This window comes from Micropterus salmoides, unplaced genomic scaffold (genome assembly GCF_014851395.1).
Source record: "Micropterus salmoides isolate LMB-PRFRI ecotype aquatic unplaced genomic scaffold, ASM1485139v1 Ms_hic_scaffold_22, whole genome shotgun sequence".
In the NCBI taxonomy this organism is placed as follows: Eukaryota; Metazoa; Chordata; class Actinopteri; order Centrarchiformes; family Centrarchidae; genus Micropterus; species Micropterus salmoides.
The window spans coordinates 13,664,915-13,683,998 of record NW_024041373.1 but is presented as its reverse complement, the minus strand read 5'-3'; the positions used below and the strand labels follow the sequence as shown (position 1 = coordinate 13,683,998).

Sequence of the window (19,084 nt, the reverse complement as noted above, 5' to 3'; positions counted from 1 at the left end):
TTCTTGGGATCAGACATGATTGGCCTTAATCTTCTTAGACACTGTTAAAATGGAGAAAAGGGATTGTAAATGTATCACTTTAGGAAATGATAAATGCTTAATAATAATAAAATACAAACGATACTCTTTGTTTGAACAAATCTACCACCCCAGTTGTTAATATGACATAAGAAGATTTAGTCATTAGGGCCCAGTATATGTATGTGGTTTGTTTAAACCTGCTTCTTCCTTTCTTTCTCCTTAATTTTTTATGGGGTTAATGGAGACCCGGGTTCGATTCCCCACAGTGACACCAATATGTCCCTGTGCAAGACACTCAGTTGACCCCTAGTTGCTCCAGAGGTGTGCAACCTCTGACACAAGTAAGTCACTTTGGATGAAAGCCTCAGCTAAATGAATGTTCAATTTTATTTTATTTACTTTTGGCAAGTTCATTTCTTGTCACTGGCTAGAAAATGAAAAAAAAGAAAATGAAAATTGTTGCACAATACAAGTGCTGTTTAATAACAACTACAAAGCTATTTACTTACTGTAAAGCACAGCATTAAAATCCACGAGTCATGCTTAAAACTAAAGTGCGAAATGTACCAGCTTATCAGGAGTACTTAAATGCAACATCATAGAGGCTTAAATGTGATTGTAATAATGACACAGCAGTCGATTTTTTTGAGTGTGTGTGGGTGGATAAAAAATGATTACAGGTCACTGAACTGCACTGACATCTGCCCCAAATAAGGATGCGGAGACTACATACCCAGGACCATACTCCCATGACCGGAACTAGGAACTGCATTTGTAGGACACTAGTTTTCCTTGACAGCTGGCAAAGCAGCTTTCGGTACTACACCTATATAGTACGGTAGTAGTCACGAGAACAAAGAGTACACTCAAAAAACTAATTATCCCTAAAACGTTGACTTTAAGTATTTTAATTACATGTAAATTTTCCATCTAATTTTATTACATAAGTTCAATGTAAAAGGTGACATGTAATGCAATGTTTTTCTATCATGTTTAGTCAGTTTGAATAAATGACATAACTTTCTCAGATTTGATTAAATTAATGTAAACCTATAAATAAGCATTATGTGTTTATTCAATTACTACATATGAAGTTTAATGGAATTTCTACATAAACCTTACGTGTTTATTCAAGTACTAAATATAAAGTTTAGGGAAACTTCTACATAAACATTATGTTCATATATGTATTATATCTACGTAATGCATTTCAAATTAGTTATTATATTTCCTGTAATAAGTCACAAAGCAAAACATACAAGAACTATAAATGGAAAATTTTATTGACGGATTGCAAAAAAATAGTCTAATGGCAAAGTGCACAAGGTTTTCCAGTAAACCTGACAGTACTATGAAGGCTAAAGAAATAAAAAATAAGCATAAAATAAGTAATTCAGTAACTTAAAATGAATTTTAAAATAATCTTTTAAAAAATTGTTTTCCATTCAAAGAGCCTTTTTTTCAATACAATACTCAAAGCGTTTAAAATATGAGTATCCAATATCAGTTTGAGCAATTCCAACATCAACAGTTACATCAAAACAAAAAATTCCCCAAGCACAGCAACAACAATGAGGTGCTGGTAGAAACCTGGATAAGTCTATGAAAAATCAAAAAAACAAACTACCGCACACTGATCTGACTTACTAATGTATTTATTTTTTCACAAATAAGGTAGTAAGTCAGATCAGTGTGCGGTAGTTTGTTTTTTGATTTAGCAAGAGTTACATGTTTACATATTTGGATGGTCATCTTGACTTAACTGCTGACTCACGGCGTCTCAATATAAACACATATGCACTCTCCCCCGAGAACATCTTACAGTTTTAAGAAAGGACCTGGATAACAGACACATTTAAAGTAAGTGCAGTCAATGAGATATTTTATAAGTTAGACATGAGAAACATGAAAGAAGGCAAACGGCCTTATTACGTGCATAAAAAGAGGTCTCTCAAGCTGGTGTATGCAACAAAGATCTCAAAAATGGCAAGGTCCGAGAGCGGCTTCCTCCACTAATTCCTTCAACACTCCAACAGCAGATTTGAAGAAATCAGCAAGTTAACAGAAAGGGGCAATAGAAGATGCCAAAAGTAATCTGAACACCAAGCTGTTGTAAATACACACGAACCAGTGGGGGGGGGGGGGGGGGGGGGGGGGGGCAAGCCAAGCTCAACTATCCAGCACTGTTCTTGTGAGCTCACTGACGCATCTTAATCTTTAATGTTTGCACCTTTGGGGACAGTTTGTTGCCATCCATGTTCATCAAATCCTTCTGAAAGATAGTTCAGGTTGAGTGTGTAGATCAGGCCAAAAAGCATGGCACAACCAAAGGAAATACATCCTAGCTCGCTTAGCAGTTCCACACCCTCAACCACCACTCCAACATCCGCTGGCTTGTCCTCTTCATCAGCACCTTCTCTGCAAATCACATACAGCCCCATGGTGGTCTGTGCAATCTCTCTCTTAGCTTCCTCACTGTTGACATCCTAATGGTGAAACATAAATTGACAATTTTGAAATAAAGAAAAGATTGCATTTTTAATACTAAGAGTGCACATTAAATGTTGATACTGACCAAGTACTCCTTGATGAGTGTGTTGCTGTCCTCATTGAGGTAAACACACAGGCTTCTGACGACACAGCCCCTCTTCATCTCAATGTCTTCACTCTGAAAAAAAAACAAAACATACATAGCACCTCTGAACCTTTAGCCCTGTTGTTGTCCAATCAAAACTGTGCTACAAGTGTTGTGAAGAAAATACAATATCCCTAGGCCTGGGGTCTGAAAACAACAGTCAGGTAGGGCTGGACAATATGGCCAAAACAGTTATCACAATAAAAAGTTTCATATCTTTCAATACTGATAATTATCACAATAAGTATCAAATCTCCTGAGTGAAAGTTGAAGGAACCTGATGGTTAATTGTGGTTTAAACTCTTCTTTATGGTCAACACCTGATGCCTAACAGCGGATAACTTAACAATCTGAGGTAGAACATTCAAAACAATTATGACAAAATCTTTGTCAACAAATATGCATGAGTACATTTAAGTAAAAGCTGTTTACAGTCCTTTTTCCTCAACAAATACAACATCTTAATAAAAGTTAAGTCCTAATTTGTGCATGATTCAAGTGAATAAAATAATTAAAAAAAAAAAAATTGTTATATTGTTATTGAAAAAAAATAACATCGTGATAATTATTGTTATTGTTTTATTGTCCTGTCCTACAGTCAGAATGCCACACTGATGACCAGATGAAACTAAGCAACAGTTACTGATACAAAAGCTAAAGGGTTCTTTTGATAAACCTGCAATTATTACCTCCTACAAATTGCCTTAGCTGTTGGAGCCATGAGGAATCGGATCTTCCTTCCAGCAGCTCCTCCTCTACTGCTGAAGACCTTGATTAAGTTGGCTGCGTATTTGTCAAGCTGTGCCAGGAACTTGGCTTGAAGCGGTGAAGTTGTTAGACGCATGAATTCTGCATTCATCTATGACAGAAACGGTGAAAGAAAAGAGATGTACATGAGGAATTATTTTCTGAGTTACAAAAAACAAAACAAAATAACAAGTCACATTTGGACACTTTGGACTATAAAAAGCAAATATTGTCTTCGTATTGTCATATAATTGTCTATAATTTCAGCCAATAATATCAGATAATATAAAATGGGCTGAGAATTAGTGCTGGGCAATAAATGTAATATTTCACTTACAAGGTTTCTACTGTAAATATCCTCAACTATTAAAGCTGGGTTTATTTATTCACAGATTTCACAAATCCATTAGGATCTAAATGTTAATTGATAAGGTAATGTTGTCGTGCACATTACAGAGACATGGTTTCCCTATATTCGAGGCATTGCCGCTGCTGAATTATACCACTGCTATTAAAATTTCACTCAATTATTTAATATTAATGCGGAACAAATTATTTTCATCCGCACACTGTGTGAGCACGGTAAACCAGGCTTCGCTAGCTTCCTTTCCTCATTAATCTAAGGACATCTACGTGACAGGTGCAGTTATCAGAGCAGCGGAGTTTAGTCTTTTAACTGCAGGGCGTGTGTTTGCGTAGCGATTGAGTGGACGAGCGAATGAGAGAGAGCGAACGGCATAAAGTGACGCTGAAAGCGAGTGAGTAATCAGATGTCAGTCTGGCAGTAGATGTACAGTGTAGGTCACAGTGTGTCCGTTAATAGAAGTCTGTCTGTCTTTTTCCACAGACGGCGTACTGCCGTACCTGTGATGGGTTTTTATAGCAAGGTATCAACAAGTGTGAAGTCCGCTCTTCCCCCTCCATCTGCATGATACTGCTGCGGTTGAGGGGCTAACTAAGCGGCGCTAACTACAAACAGCCACAGCAAAACTAGCAAAAACTGACTTCACACAAATCCATTCCCAAGCTCCTTCACCCATAGTCAAACACACACGGCTGCTTATTTACTGCTGAATCACATCAAAACCTCGTGCTAACGGCTGAAGCTAACGTTACTCCTGTGCATACTTTATGCTAGGTACGAATGTTTTACAGGCTAACGTTAGCAAAGCATTGCACACACACTTGCATTTACCAAAAAATGTCTTTGTAAAACACATTTAAATCGATGTACTTCTAAAATGACACATTGCTACACAGTAAAACAACAGATGAAAAACGATTGGACTTACCTTATAAAACTTTAACGTCACGTCCATGTTGTCCCGCTCACTCAAAAGAATACAGGGCAAAGCAGAATATGCGCATGTGCAACAGTAGGACATGCGCGCAGCCTGCTTTTGGAGCTAGTAAAGTTTATTCGATTTGTTTACTTTCAGTTTATATTAAGCATGTTTAAGTTGTGTTTAATTATTTTAACTACATACGCTTTTGATATTATGTATTTTAGTTACATTTTACATAAAATATCACTTCATATTTATGATGGCCAAAAATCATTCTTAAAGTTTACTCTGTTTGTTTACATTCAGTTTATATTAAGCATATTTACGTTGTGTTTAATAATTTTTAATAAATGAACTTTTGATTGCATGTATTTCAGTTACATTTTACTTAAAAGTATTGCTTCATGTTTATGATAGCCAAGAATAATTTTTTTGAGTGTAGGCATCACAAGGCCCCTGGAAATTTGGTAAGTGCTGGTAAGTATTTTTTATAGCATTAAATATTCATGACTAACTTTCAAATATTGCTCGACTCTGAGTGGTGCTCAGAAGTATGTGACATGTCAGACAAAAATGTAACCCCCACCCACCCAAATGGTGGAGGCAGTTGGCTGGCCACCCTGAGTAGGTTCTGCTCAAGGTACCGGTTAAAAGGAAGTTTTCCTTCTTTGCCATTGTCACCATGTGCTTGGTAAATAATATTACAAAGAGTAGATCTGTTCTATATGAAAAGTGCAATGAGATAACTGATGTTATGAATTGGTGCTATGTAAATAAAATTTTATTAAAATTAAACTGAATTAAATTGAAAAAAAGAAAAACCTTGTTACCCATAGCAAGAAACTGATTCTGTCCTTTAAGATTGATATTAAAGGCTGCAGAGATGCTTCACTCTTTGGGACTAATGGTCCCCAGAGAGTATACCAAAAATGATGTATTGTGCATAATGCAATAACTCCTTTATGTATTCATTAGGCTTGTGTTACATGCCTGAATGTCAAGTATGTATACAGTGGAAATGAGGCTCCAGCCCTCCTCACAGAGCTGAAATATTTATGGGTTTTACTGTCAAATTAGAGGCAGACTTAACAGCTACAAATAAGCTTAGATAAGATAAGATAGACTTTATTGATCACACACTGAGGAGATTTACTTGTAGTAAACAGCTGCAGTATTACTCACTGGAGGCTTGAGGGTATTCACTTTTTTGGGGTTAGGGTTCCTCATGATTCATTCTGAAAATGGAAATGTAGCCCTCTAAATGACCTCTTCTCTTGTTCCTCCTGGTCCACAAATGCTGCAGTGAACACCATGCAAATCTGGTGAAACTAAATCCTTATATTGCTGTTTTCATAACATATTGACACTTTTCATCAAGCCATATAATTTCCCAAGAGTAAAAGACACCACTAAAAAAGGGAAAATAGATATGTATTGACATTAGAAACATGTAGAACTGTTGATTTATGTTGGTCAAAAACACACCTGAATCAGAAGTGTGACACACAAATACACCCCTTTAAAACACATCACATGATGTGACATGACATGAAATGAACAGAATAAACATTATTTTAAATAAATGACCATCGCACAGAGTAGCATACACTTCATCTCTTTAATTTAAAAACAAACAAACATTTTTTTAAAGACATGAGCAGTCAGGGAATTAATTGAGTACTAACCTCCAGGAAAGCTCAGGCTGACAACATCATTCCCATCAGTTATATTTTTCCTTTTCTTTTTTACAAAATTGTTTATTGCTGTCACATCTAAACCCATTCGATCAACCCACTCATCATTCCAACATTTTTCCATCATAATCCTTTTTCCTCGCGCCAGTAAGTGTTTATGACGATCACGCAACATACGACACGAGACCACTGAATACTGTACATGAGACACATGTAGAGAAACTGCTGCCCGTCTGTGCAGTGTGTTTAAACATTAATCACAAACACCTACTCCTGGTAGGTGATGCCAACACTTACTCCAGCTCTAGCTCATTACTCTGGTCAAGTATCTAAGAATCACAGTAGCTATAGTCAACAGGACTGTCACTAAATCCTTCAATATTATTGACTGTGTTGTTCACAAACAACGCAATATTATTAATTTAACGGCACTGGATAAAAAAAAAAGACGGTTATGTTACAGATTAATGTTTATAACAGCATTCATTTAGCTTTTTTTTTAACCTTTTATTTGACTTTTATTATCCCATCTGAATTGGCCCCATCATTTCCGTCTAAAAATGATATTGTTTATTGACATGTCCATTTTGTCTCTGTCATGGACATTACCAGACATTAGTGATGCCATTTATACTAATTAGTAAACTATAAATACTGAAAATACATTTCAAGGCTTCTGAATTCTCTTTTAAAACGCTAGCACTGGCTCCAATGTGTTTGTTATTAATGGGGTTTATACAAATGTGTTTCCAAATTTGTAATCCTTGCATTTTTATCATTTTTGCTCATCTAAATAATGATCACCGTTTAAACTGATCATCTTGGCCCCAAAAAAGGGACGTCTGTTAGAGTTTAGAACCAAGATTTATGCAACAGAACTGCTGGAGACCTTTGGACACGTAAACTACATCATTATTGTCATCTAGACCCTTATATACTGACTGGCGCAGAAGACACTGAACTGGCTCTGGACTCCCGTGTTTTCCGTGTGGGAATGGTGACCACACAGCATGAGATGCCGACTGTAGCTTCTGGCAATTCATCATCCTCAGTCCATTCATTGAGGTCAGGGTTGTAAACCTGAATGCATTTCTTGTACTTCTTCTCGCCCTCGTTCCAGCCTCCGAGGAGATAGATCTTGCTGTTCAAAATGGAAATACCGGCCGTGCTCACTCCCGTGTGAAGAGGTGCGCAGTAGCTCCACTGCCCATTGTGAGGGTTGTATGATTCAACAGCGAGGACATCCACCCTCTCCCCACGACCTCCCAGCTGACTGCCACCGATGACATAAGCTCTGTCTCCCACTGTGGCAGCGCAGTGCCAGCCTCGGGGTGTGCTCAGGCTGCTCTTATCGTACCAGGTGTCGGTGGAGGGATCATACGAGCACACCGCCCTGGAGTAGGCGTTGTTGATGTAACCGCCGGATACAAGGATCTTGCCATCGATGAGGGAGCTGGCATGACAACAGCGGGGAATCTCCATGGGAGCTTTCATTTGCCACTGATTGGAGGAAGGTACATAGCACTCCACTGAGGCCTGAACGCCATCAGCGTTTCGCCCACCGATGGCAAACAAGAGGCCGTTGAAGGTGTTGAGGCTGAAGTGGGTGCGCCTCTGGATCATGTTGCTCAAGTGATTCCAAGTGTTAAAGCGGGGGTCATATCTAAAGAATGTGAGAGGGATTTATAGTTATTTTCTAGTCCTACGCAAACTAATATGACAAACCCAAAAATAAAGATTAAAAGTCACGATTAGTTCTTACCTGCAGAAGTTGCTAACAGCATGTTTAGCCTGGTTCCTTGCATCATTCTGGTCCTCACCACCTGCCACGTAGAGGAAGCCATCCAAGACTGCAACACACTGATTAAAGCTCTTTGCTGGCATTTCTGTCAACTTATTCCACACGTTATCTTCATCTCTGTAGAGAACGTCTTTGCTGAGAGATTTCTCTGTCAAGGCAGGGCGTCCACCGACTGTGAGTATCACCTTGAGGCCACCGCGTACCTTTGTTCTGCGTGACTGGAGGATGTTCTGTTGGTATGGCAGCAGATGGTAGTTCATGGCGTCAACAAGGAGACGGTGGCACTCGGGGTCTTGCATCATCCGTGGCACGCTCTGGACGTGATTCACCAGGTCTTGGGCAGAGATTGTGCCGAAGCGGATGTGAGTTAGGAGATCTGCCGCGTACTTCAACCTCTTCTCGTCAAAGTCCAACCATTTCATAGCGATCTGGAAGGCCGTGATCTCGGAGGGAAGCTGCAGGGAATCATCTGAGAGGAAATCACTGATCTGCTCATAGGTGAGCTTCAGGAACTGCTCCATTTCAGAAAACTCAATGAAGTTCTCCCGCATGAACTTCTGAGCTGCCTCCTTGGTTTCTTTGAGGTCATAGGCATCAGCAATGTTGGCCACATACATGCAGTTCTCCACGCTGAGCTCCTGCATGAGGAAATCACTGCACATCTTCACCAAGGTGCCAATCTGCAGCAGGATGGCTGCAGCGATAGTGCTGCCGATGCTGTACAGCGACAGGGTAAGCTTTCCAGAGTATGCGTATGTGATTGCAGTGGCAAGGCCAACGGGTGACAGGTCGTTCAGCTCGATCTTCTGGAGCGACGAATCCTTCTTTAAGATGTTTCGGATGTGCTCGCTGCAAGAGGCCATGACAACCTTGTGCACATCAAAAGACTTTGACTTGGTGGCGACTGTCAGATCACAGAGGAAGCTATCCTGTCTCATATTGCTCAAACCCTCCAGGAGGTTTGGGGCATATACAGAATCAGTAACCTCAGTTGAAATGCAGCTGAAGCCATTTCCTCCTTCTAACAGAGTGTTTAACCCGTTGATCTTGTTGACAGGGCTGTCCTCAACCATTATGGTCATTTCATTTATGTCTCCTTTGCTCTTTTTGGTGGCCTTGTTCTTTTTGGGTGCCATGGCTGTAGCAGCAGAACACAGCCCAGACCTTCTGAAAATATAAAAAAACATGACAGACAAGTGTCAGAAAAGATGTATCATATCAGTCATAAAGTCACATGCTACAGATAAACTTGTAACAGATATGAATGAAAAAATCCCCTAGATTTAATCTGGTCTGCTCTCAAACTATGTTTAAAATGGCCTATATTGCTGAAACTTAAGTTTTAAATTATTTCACTTGTATGCTGTTGTGAGCTGTGCATTTGCACTAAATTTGAGGTCATGTTGCTCTTGTATCATGACTGTGTACTGTTTACTTTGCCCTAAACTGAGCAATAATGTCAAATCCCAGTACATTAAATTTGTTGGATCTAAGGAGAAATGTTGTCTTCTATTTTGGAGTTAGAGGAACTTATTTAGACACGACCAGACACTGACACCCTTCAAAACATTTGTGCTGCCAGGTGATACTGGAGAGAGTGAGTGGGTCAACATGCACCTCTTTGCATCTGTCACAATTTATCAGCAGTATGTCCAGGAATAGCAACGCTGGACAGCTCACCCATGAGGTTCCTTTTATAGACTTTGAGACGCAGGCCTCATGTCCTCTGATTGTTTAAGTTCAAATTAGGGCAAACATTTTTTGTCTCTTTTATTTATGCTATTTAAATGTTTTAGTTTCGTCTTGAATAAGTTTGCAATTAACACAATCTATAAGACAAAAAAACAAGTTTCATAAAACGCCACTCCTTATTTTACCACAACCCTAGAAAACTTGAAGCTTACTGTCACCATGGCGATGTGTAAAAACTAATTTTTCAAAAAGGTCAACAGCTTCAGATTATTTATTAGCCCTTTGAAGCCTAAGTAAGTAAGAAAGAGCACGTTTTCTGTTCTAAAATGAATGACAAACGCTGAAGCATTAAAGTGCACCAAATTGCCTTTTCATTATTAAAATGACAAACAATCAAGCAGCAGTAGGAAAGCTCCACTTACCTGAGAAATGAAGTTGAGGCTGGTGAAGAAGGAACTTGTGCCTCCAGTTACTGGAGCAGGAGAGAGAGACCAGCAGTCACCCCAGCAGAAGGAGACATGCAGTTAACTCCTCCTCTTGGGTTGTGAGTGCCAATCAACTATTGTGCAATGCATGTGGCAGAGGGCAGGGACCATGCAACCCCCCCCCCCCCCCCCCCCCCCCCCCACACACACACACACACACACACACACACACACACACACACACACACACCTCCCACCATAATGTCCCACAATAGCCAAGGTAGGTTGATGTCAACATACTGTGGGGGCTCGACCTATAGCCTCAATGGGAGGAGTTCTATTTGACCACTATTTAGAAAAATGTCAAAATCTCTCAGTGGTGCAAAGAGCATGTTATATAAAAATTAAATAAAAATGATTTACAATACATTACACTTACAATACTAAAAATGAAAGTAAAAATTACCTTGATGTATGGTTGAACTTAATCTTATAGACAATCTAAATGGAAATCAGCAGAATTTCAAAGAAATTTAAGAGAAAATACAAATTAAAGTGGACAGAGGACACTTACAATACTTGTGCACCACTTAATTTCCAGCACATTTAAAGCTAGGACAGGCAATGTTGGAGAAACTAGCAAGAGACAGCTAGATTTGGAAAGTATCCAACAGGAAAACACATTTTTTAATGCACAGTAAGGTAGACAGGCAGGCATAGACCCTTCAATCTTTTCGGCTGAATGAATGCTTATTATAATCCTGAAACAGCCACAGATCTAAGATTATTTTCATTTTTTCGTCAAGAGCATTAGATTTATAGATTGCTGCCGGGATGTAAAGAGTGTTTCAACAAATATAATAAAAAATTCTTCTGAAATAAATTGCCTACCCCAGCTTTAATAATGTGTTTGCTAAAATGCAGAATCCTGCAGCAGCTCTCTGTGCAGAGGACATACAAAAGTTTAAGGAGACATGGAAAAGGTGAATTCCTTAGTTTCAAGAAATGTAAGAGTGACCCACCTCAGCTCATATTAGCTGATGTGTTGGTTTATGAAACATAAAAGGTGCATGTGCTCAGAGTCATGCATAAAACTCATGGATCTCTTTGGGTATAAATTCTTGGAAAAGAGAGCAGGATTTAGGGCTCCTACTTTCATCACATTAGGAAAAAAATCGTTATGCATTAGCCTACTTCCGACATAAAGATGAGAAATCTCTCTTTCATGAGCCCAATATGTCCATGTAGGCTATGTATTCTTCATGAATAACAACGTCTATTTTTGTCACATATTCATATTCACTTATTTCATATAAATTTTTATATTATTCCTAACAACATTTCTGCCATTGGTTCGGCCCATTATAATAGTGTCATCAAGGGGCGCGCGCTGCCCGGTGTGTGTAGACGGTTGCACGTGAATCGCCGTGATGGCCAGCAGCTCTGATGTGGTGAAGAAAGTCACGCGGTTCAAACTTCAGCTCACAGACACAGCAGAGTCTGCTACGGTAGATGCAAATGCTTATTTGTTTCATACAAGTGTAGCGCAGTAAAGAGAGTAGAGCTGAAGGGCAAAGCTGCCGCACCATTTGCATCAGACGTTCCCGTTTTTTTAAAAAGATGTTTGTCTTCTAGATATGATGATAGGATACAGCTCATTATTGCACCTGCAACATTAACTTTTTCATTCATGGCTTTGTTCCGTCGTACTAGTTTGCCGTAGTTTTATTTAGAAACAAATAAAACGCCACTTTGACCGACCGCAATATCCATTCATTTAGTGTTTGGTCTAAATATGAACCTACCAGCACCTGCTGTCACAGTGGACACTGTAAAAACGTGAACTTAACTATGATACAGACTCGTCTCTGTCAAAAGCTTTCTAGATTTCGTTTTGCTCGTCTTGCATCCATGACAATGTGCGGAGAGAGGCTGATGATTGAGAGCTGTTTCAGTCTATGACGTGCGCTGCTGCCACACCGCATTTGAAGCACTTTACTGCGGGGGGTCAGGTTGTTTAAATGGGAGGCGCCTCGCTGCTAAAATTGGCAACTCCTGCAGTTGTTCAACTTATGGCGGCTGTCCATCACCGGTGACGGCTGGTGCGGTCTGCAGGCTTGTTCGAGTCCGTTTAACGTGCAGATGGACTTAAAGATTAGCCAATGTTGAAGTCAGATTAAATTTAAATGCCCTATATTGAAATTAAATTTAAAATGTCAAGTGCAGTCCTCAAAAAACCCTGATTCAGTTATATAGTGAGAGTTTTTGAGCCCAGCAGTAGCATTATCCATTTATAGTTCGCAGTAAAAGGAGTAGCCTAAGTGGGTGTGTGACGCTCCCATACATAGCTTCTGCTCTGAATGCACAATCAGCAACTGTGGTGATCCAAAACCAGGACTGCCATATTTGGCATGTCAGGGGTTCAGTTTACTTTTTAGATGCTTGTTATATATATATTTTTAAGTTATTTCATTAGATTTATTTAATCAAAGCGATGTACAAGAAGTTAATTTCAATCATGTGGATACAATCCATAAAAAACTGCAAGAGTCATCATGCAAGTAGGCTACATCAACTTCATCAAGAACTGCTTCAAGTGCTGCATTTAGAAACAATAAGAGGTAGAGAGAGATTGTTTAATGTGCAGTCCGAACAGATGAGTTTTTAGTCTGCCATGGAAGATGTGTATTTCCTTTTTCAACAGTCAAGCACAGTAATATACCTTTTTAAATGGTGGTTGTGAAATGTTCAATAGCATGGTCACATAACTAGAGGGATTAATATGTTTCTTACTTTCTTTTCAGGTTCTAAAAATCTTGCAGAAACTCAAGGATCTGGATATCACATTAGACATTCTTGCTGTGAGTCTCTGTTGCAAAGACTGTATTTTGTTTTCATATAATTGCATAATGAATTTTGGATAATTTAAAGTTTCTCTGACTGCACTGACTCACGTCTGCATATAAATTAGGAAACTGGAATTGGCAAAACTGTTAACTCCTTGCGCAGACATGAACAGGCTGGAGAATTTGCCAGGTCACTAGTTAGGTGTTGGAAAAGACTGGTCCCAAAGGACTCCACAAGGTAAAGTGTATTCAGCTTTAAGTTTAATTTGAATGTGTATGTGTTTGACATCCTAGTATTTAAAATTTAAATTTAATTTTTTTTCCTTGATGCAGCCACACAGAACATGGGGATGTTGCAGAGAGATTGTCTGTTAGAGATGAACTGGATGACCGAAACTGTCCAACTAATGGAAGTTTGATGATGGAGGATTTAAACAATAATTGCTTAATGTCTAATGGCAAGAGTCAGAATTCTTCAGATGAGTCTCTCTTCAAAACGGAGAATAGGAAAGCTGATTCAGAGAAACAATGTGAAGAGCAGACAAGGCATGAAGACCAGAATGAAAATGAAGAGAAAAGTAAAGAACAAGAAAACCAGACTATCTCTAAGAGAGATGACACTTATCAGGAATCCAGGTCTGATTCCAGGAAAAAATTCAAAAGCAACTCTGAGAGTGGAAGATTTGGGTCAGAAAAACAGTCAAATAAGATATCGAAGACATCACAAGAATCGTCAAAGGAAAGTAAAGTATCTTCTTCATTCGAGTCTGGAGAAAAATACTCAAATACTTCCAACCTGGCCAGTGTCAAAGATGACAGACCTTCAGAAATACTGAGAAGCTCGGAGGCCCAAAACAAAAAAAGGAAAAAAACAGGCAAAGAGAAACACACCACTCTGAAGTACAAACTAGACTCTGGAAATAAGGAACATTCAAAAAACAAAAAGGCTAAAATAAAGCATAAGGAAAGCAATGGTGACCCTGCGGAGCCCTCCATGTCTTTTGAGTCCTGCTTGAACTATGACGTAAATGCTTTGAAGAGAAAAGATAGATATGGCGTGAAGAAACCTCCCAAAAAAATCAAGACTGCTTCGAAAGAGGAGGCAACAAAAGGTCCTGGCATGACAGCTTTCAAGTCACATGTGATGTCTCTAAATGTTACATCTCCAAAACAGGTATATTTGACAATGATCTCAAAAGTTTAGGCCATTACTGATTGATATTGACTACTAATCCCTCATATCTTCGAAGATGAAGAAGTCTGTAATGGACTTGATGGACATTCCTTTACCCGCTCTTCTGCCGGAGTATGAAAAGCCATCCTGTGTTGAGTACTTTGAGAGGAAAGGTACTGTAAACAACTATAACAAATCCAGCTGCATTTTCACATTTCATTCTTAACGCTCCTTTTTTTCCCTTAAAGTTGAGAAGGAGTCAGATTTCTGTGACGTCACTGAGGAGTCTGCAGTCTTTACTGGTCAACGACTTAACAAGAAGATGCAAGTGTACTCTGGCGCCAAGACCGTCTTTCTCCCGACCATGATGAGCTTGCACCAACAGTGTATCCGCACGCTCCAGAATAATATTAACTGTGAGTAAAGCTTAAAGAGCCTTTTGCACAGGGCTCTGATCAGTCTGTCAATTTGTTGGATTTATATTTAGGTGCTGGGATCTCTTCTCAGTGCTTTATGAAACTGGCGGAGTCCCGTTTGAAATCCTCGAGCCAGTGTTGGAGAGGTGTACACCAGAGCAGCTACTACGCATTGAAGAATGCAACCCAGTAAGAATGTGAATATGAATAAATTTAGTGCAGACACACACTTAGTGGCCACTTTATTAGGTGCACCTGCCTAGCATTGCATCGGACCCCCATTTGTCCCTAGAGCAGCTGAAATTCATGAAGGACATGAAGGATCAACAGCAAGAACATTTACACACTGGCATGCAAATGATGCTTAATACTGGAGGCTAACATTGTAAATCACGTAGATTCCCATGAAACACATACAAGACACATACACTCTCACAAGTACATACATTTTATGTAGCTACATATAACATCATTGTATTATGTCAGTCATCATATGCCCAGTGTGGCTCAATATGAAGCCAAGTACTGAAAGCCATTATGGTGCTATGCTGTATCTCATCCAAGTAAGTTTCAACAAGTTGAAGGCCTGTGTACTTTTGAACGGCCAATTGCTACTTCTCTGACCTTATTCACTCAGCTGTGAAGTGTGAAAATCCAGGGAGTGCAGCTTTGAACCATCACATCTGGCACCAACAGTCCAACAACATCACAATTCTTGGGTATAGTCATGTTTAGGTGAGCAGTAACTTCCTCCTCCGGACCCCACTGTCATGCTTTTATGCTGAGATGTGCGAGATTTGAAGGAGCTTTGAGGGCTGTTAATTGTGGTGTTGCAGGTTTTTCCTAATGTGGGCACTGAGTGTATGTCATTTTATTCTTTAGGTTCAGTAAACCTAAACTTTATAGACCTTTGTTGGAGATTAGAAAAGTTATGATAAGAAGAAAAACTGGTTTGAGCGTAGGTTTTGTGTTGTGAGGCCTGTTTTTTGTTTCCACAGATATACGTTGGTGTTACAGACCACTTATGGGGGAAACATTGTCAGAAGGACTTTAAAGACTCCAAACTTCAGGAGTATGAATCATGGAAAGAAATGTACATCAGGCTGTCTGAGGAGAGGGAAAGGAAACTCCAAAGACTGACAAAAAGCATTGTCTCTGCACATTCTAGCAAACCCAAAGGTGTGTACTAAATACTGAACTTGAATATATTTTAGACGTTGTATGCTGTAGAAAAATATTGTTTACTCCTTATGTTCTGTACACTGTGTCATTTCTTTTCAGGTCGGCAGGTGAAGATGGCATTTATTCACACTGTTGCCAAGCCACCGAGAGATGTGCGAATTCAGCAGGAAATTTATGGAACAGCTGTTCAGCAGCCTCATCAACTCAGGTGCAGGTGGGTTTCAGCGTCCTAAATATAGTGAAATCTCTACATAGGTTTTGTGATTATTTTGTGTGTGTGTATATATATATATATATATATATATATATATATATATATATATATATATATATATAATTTTTTTTTCTTTCATTTCTGATGGATGTTTTCATAATGATAAAGTTTACAAACAAGTCAGCTGGGGCATTGTTGTGCATCTGTCTTTGGCAAAACATGAACACCTGGTAGGCCCCCGCTCCTCTCCCACATAAAAGCCCTTAACTACAAAGTGATCACTCAACAACAGCAGCTTAGCAGGGTCATAACCTGTCGGAGACTCATGTGATAACAGTGGGTGAAATGCCTTTTTGGGTGAGCTTTGCCAAACACAGGAATTGGAGCAATGTGCTGGATAAACTGGTTTTATTCTGGTTAGAGACGGCCTCGGGTCCTTTGTTGTAAACTGTTGCAACATGGGATGTTAAGCTCACTAACTGAAGTGTAACACTGACATTTGGAGGTGGATGGAGTTTCATTTTGTCATTCTATGTGCATTAGTTTTGTTTTGTAAATGATACTAATGCACTGTACTATTTATTTCTTCAATTATCAGTGTCAAGGTCCAGGACAACAGACCGAGGCAGAGTTGTAATGAGCCCAGCAGGTGCAGCAGCACCAGTTCAGTGGCAAGCGCTACACAAGATCCTCGCAAAAAAACAAGTGAGCTGAAAAATCTTGTTAAGCTTGCTACAATTTTTCTAACTGGCCTGTTCAGATATTTATCATGATCAGATATATTCCTTTCTTTCAAAGGTAGAAATGAAAGCTGTACATATAGACCCTTATCTTTTTTTCCCTGTTCACACAGGAGTTGCTCCAATGATGGCTAAGTCCTTAAAGGCATTCAAGAAACAGCTGGGACGCAGATAAACGCTAACACTTATGGTCTTGGTATTTAGTGTGTGGATGTGATGGAAGTGCACCTTATCATTGATTAACTTTAGGCAATAGAAGGCCTGTGTTCACCTTTGATTAGTATGTATTGTTTGTCTAAATATATAGGCAACTGCCATGTTTTTTTTTCTCTATAACCGTGAATTGTCTTCACTATTAAATGGACAATGAAATGAGCAAATTCATGTGATTTGATATTTTGTCTTTGAGCCTATTTGAGCTGTAAAAGGTCAGACGGTAGGTTATTTAATGGGGTTTGGCTCCCTCTAGGGCGTGTCATGTAATATTTCCTTTTAGTATATTTACAATTGTCTCCTACAAACACTTTACTACACCTACAATGCCATGTTATTTTTGTAAATGCCAATGTTATGATATCAGTGTAACACTAAATTGAACAAAATCAAAGTGAACCCAGTGGCACCTGATCAAATATTTACACCTTTAATACATTAGATTTATTGCTGGTCATATATTGTATTATAACAGTTTTTTTTCAAGCTATTTGTGGATTTAGAAAAATGGAATCTATAAATATATATCGACCAGTTATCAAGAGATTATCTGTTTTCATCCTGTTTGTTTGGGTCCAAATTGTGTTCTCAGTTCTTAAAAGATGCCAACAAATTGTCCAACATAATGAAAAGAAAGCAGTTCTTTGTCAACTCGCTAAAATCCCTATGTTGTTGTATTGTAGGTGGGAAGCCATCTTCTTTAGGACCCATCCTGTCTATCTATGTTTTTTGTTTGAACATCTGAGATATTAAAATGGCTCTGAGGTGTGCGGCTGTCAACACCACCTGTGGCAGCTTTTAGCCAAATTCATACTTTGTCCTTAGATTATTAATCCTTCTTCATGTTTATTTATTGGTTTGAGGTGAGCTGCTATTTCTTGTATGTACAAGGTTTGTGAATGTATCTTATTGCTAGTAAGTTTCAAAATGTTGATTTATTGGAGGCTTATGTCTCATGATATAATGGAAGGTAAGAGAAGGATTTGAAGCCTGTAAGTGAACATATCTCTTTTTCTCATGAATCTGTTTCTACAGGGCAACATTACATATAAGACATACTTGTTATCCAAGAACCAGATTGAGAATTAAAAAAAACTACCCTTGTATTCATTGCTAATCCTCCAGATGTCTAATAGCAGTAGAGAGTTATTGGGTAAAATCAGAGCTGAACTCTGCTAAGCTCAGAGGGGGTAGCAAAATGACCTGAAGGTTGTTTAGAAAGCTGAATTATGAGTCGTGCAGGATGTCACGTGACAATTTAAACAGACTTCCACACTCATTTACTGATAAGATGTTGGACGCATTCCTGCCTTTGGACACAAAGTAAAGCTAAAGGAGGGCATGTTCAGCCAGGCCAGATTACCAACTGGGCAAAGCACACACAAATACCCAGGGGCCCCACAAGTAACAGGTTTATGATATACTGTATATGTTTAATTGTAACTAGGTGCAGGAATATACACAGTATTACTAAAAGGTAAAATTAACAGACATGGTAACGGATGTAATGTGGGTCCTTTTTCAGTACCTGATATTGATGATTTTGAGGTTCAGGTTCAGCTGGTCATACCTTTTTGATTATTTTTAACCTAAAGTACAGTTTAACTCCCACTTTAAAACTATAAAAAATGCCATTACATCTTTTTTTTTGCATCTGACTGATTATAATTAACCATTGAACAGATCTACACACTCTGGTCTCTAGAGGTTGAAGTATTGAGATGTATTACCACAATGTAGAAATACTCAATTAGACATTATGCATTCATAATCCTACTAAAGTTAAAGTACTGAAGAATTAACAGCAAAATATATAGGCCTGTGTATATAAGTATGAAAAGTAAAAGTACTCACTATACGGCAGAATGGCCCTAGCCAATGTTATATTGTTTGATTATACTAATGCTTTATATGTACACAGCATTTTGATGATGTAAAATGTTAATTTATAAAGACAAACATTCTTTCCCGGTGAAATGAAGTGAGGTGGAGTAAAGA

At 38.8% G+C, this 19,084-nt stretch overlaps 2 protein-coding genes and 1 long non-coding RNA gene across 4 annotated transcripts; 1 reads left to right on the top strand and 2 right to left on the bottom strand.

Annotated features, from left to right (window-relative positions):
* Positions 1-1,286: 1,286 nt before the first annotated feature.
* Positions 1,287-5,072, bottom strand: LOC119916815. 2 transcript variants are annotated; one of them, XR_005447166.1, is made up of 5 exons: positions 4,696-5,072; positions 3,346-3,515; positions 2,597-2,689; positions 2,227-2,507; positions 1,287-1,659 (listed from the first exon to the last, which is right to left on the bottom strand). It is a non-coding gene; the product is annotated as an uncharacterized LOC119916815 (long non-coding RNA). The 2 variants fall into 2 exon arrangements; XR_005447165.1 differs by lacking the exon at positions 1,287-1,659 and having other exon boundaries at positions 2,172-2,507; positions 4,696-5,069.
* A 1,216-nt stretch (positions 5,073-6,288) lies between these two features.
* On the bottom strand, positions 6,289-10,408 carry klhl31 (kelch-like family member 31). Its single transcript, XM_038737933.1, has 3 exons — positions 10,299-10,408; positions 8,146-9,351; positions 6,289-8,046 (listed from the first exon to the last, which is right to left on the bottom strand). The coding sequence occupies exons 2-3, from the start codon at positions 9,318-9,320 to the stop codon at positions 7,314-7,316; spliced, it is 1,908 nt and encodes a 635-aa protein (XP_038593861.1). The 5' UTR covers positions 9,321-9,351; positions 10,299-10,408; the 3' UTR covers positions 6,289-7,313.
* A 1,283-nt stretch (positions 10,409-11,691) lies between these two features.
* Positions 11,692-17,897, top strand: eloal (elongin A, like). Its single transcript, XM_038737355.1, has 11 exons — positions 11,692-11,809; positions 13,106-13,162; positions 13,273-13,385; positions 13,481-14,321; positions 14,398-14,494; positions 14,570-14,737; positions 14,829-14,926; positions 15,736-15,916; positions 16,019-16,133; positions 16,732-16,838; positions 16,987-17,897. The coding sequence occupies exons 1-11, from the start codon at positions 11,732-11,734 to the stop codon at positions 17,046-17,048; spliced, it is 1,917 nt and encodes a 638-aa protein (XP_038593283.1). The 5' UTR covers positions 11,692-11,731; the 3' UTR covers positions 17,049-17,897.
* Positions 17,898-19,084: the final 1,187 nt, after the last annotated feature.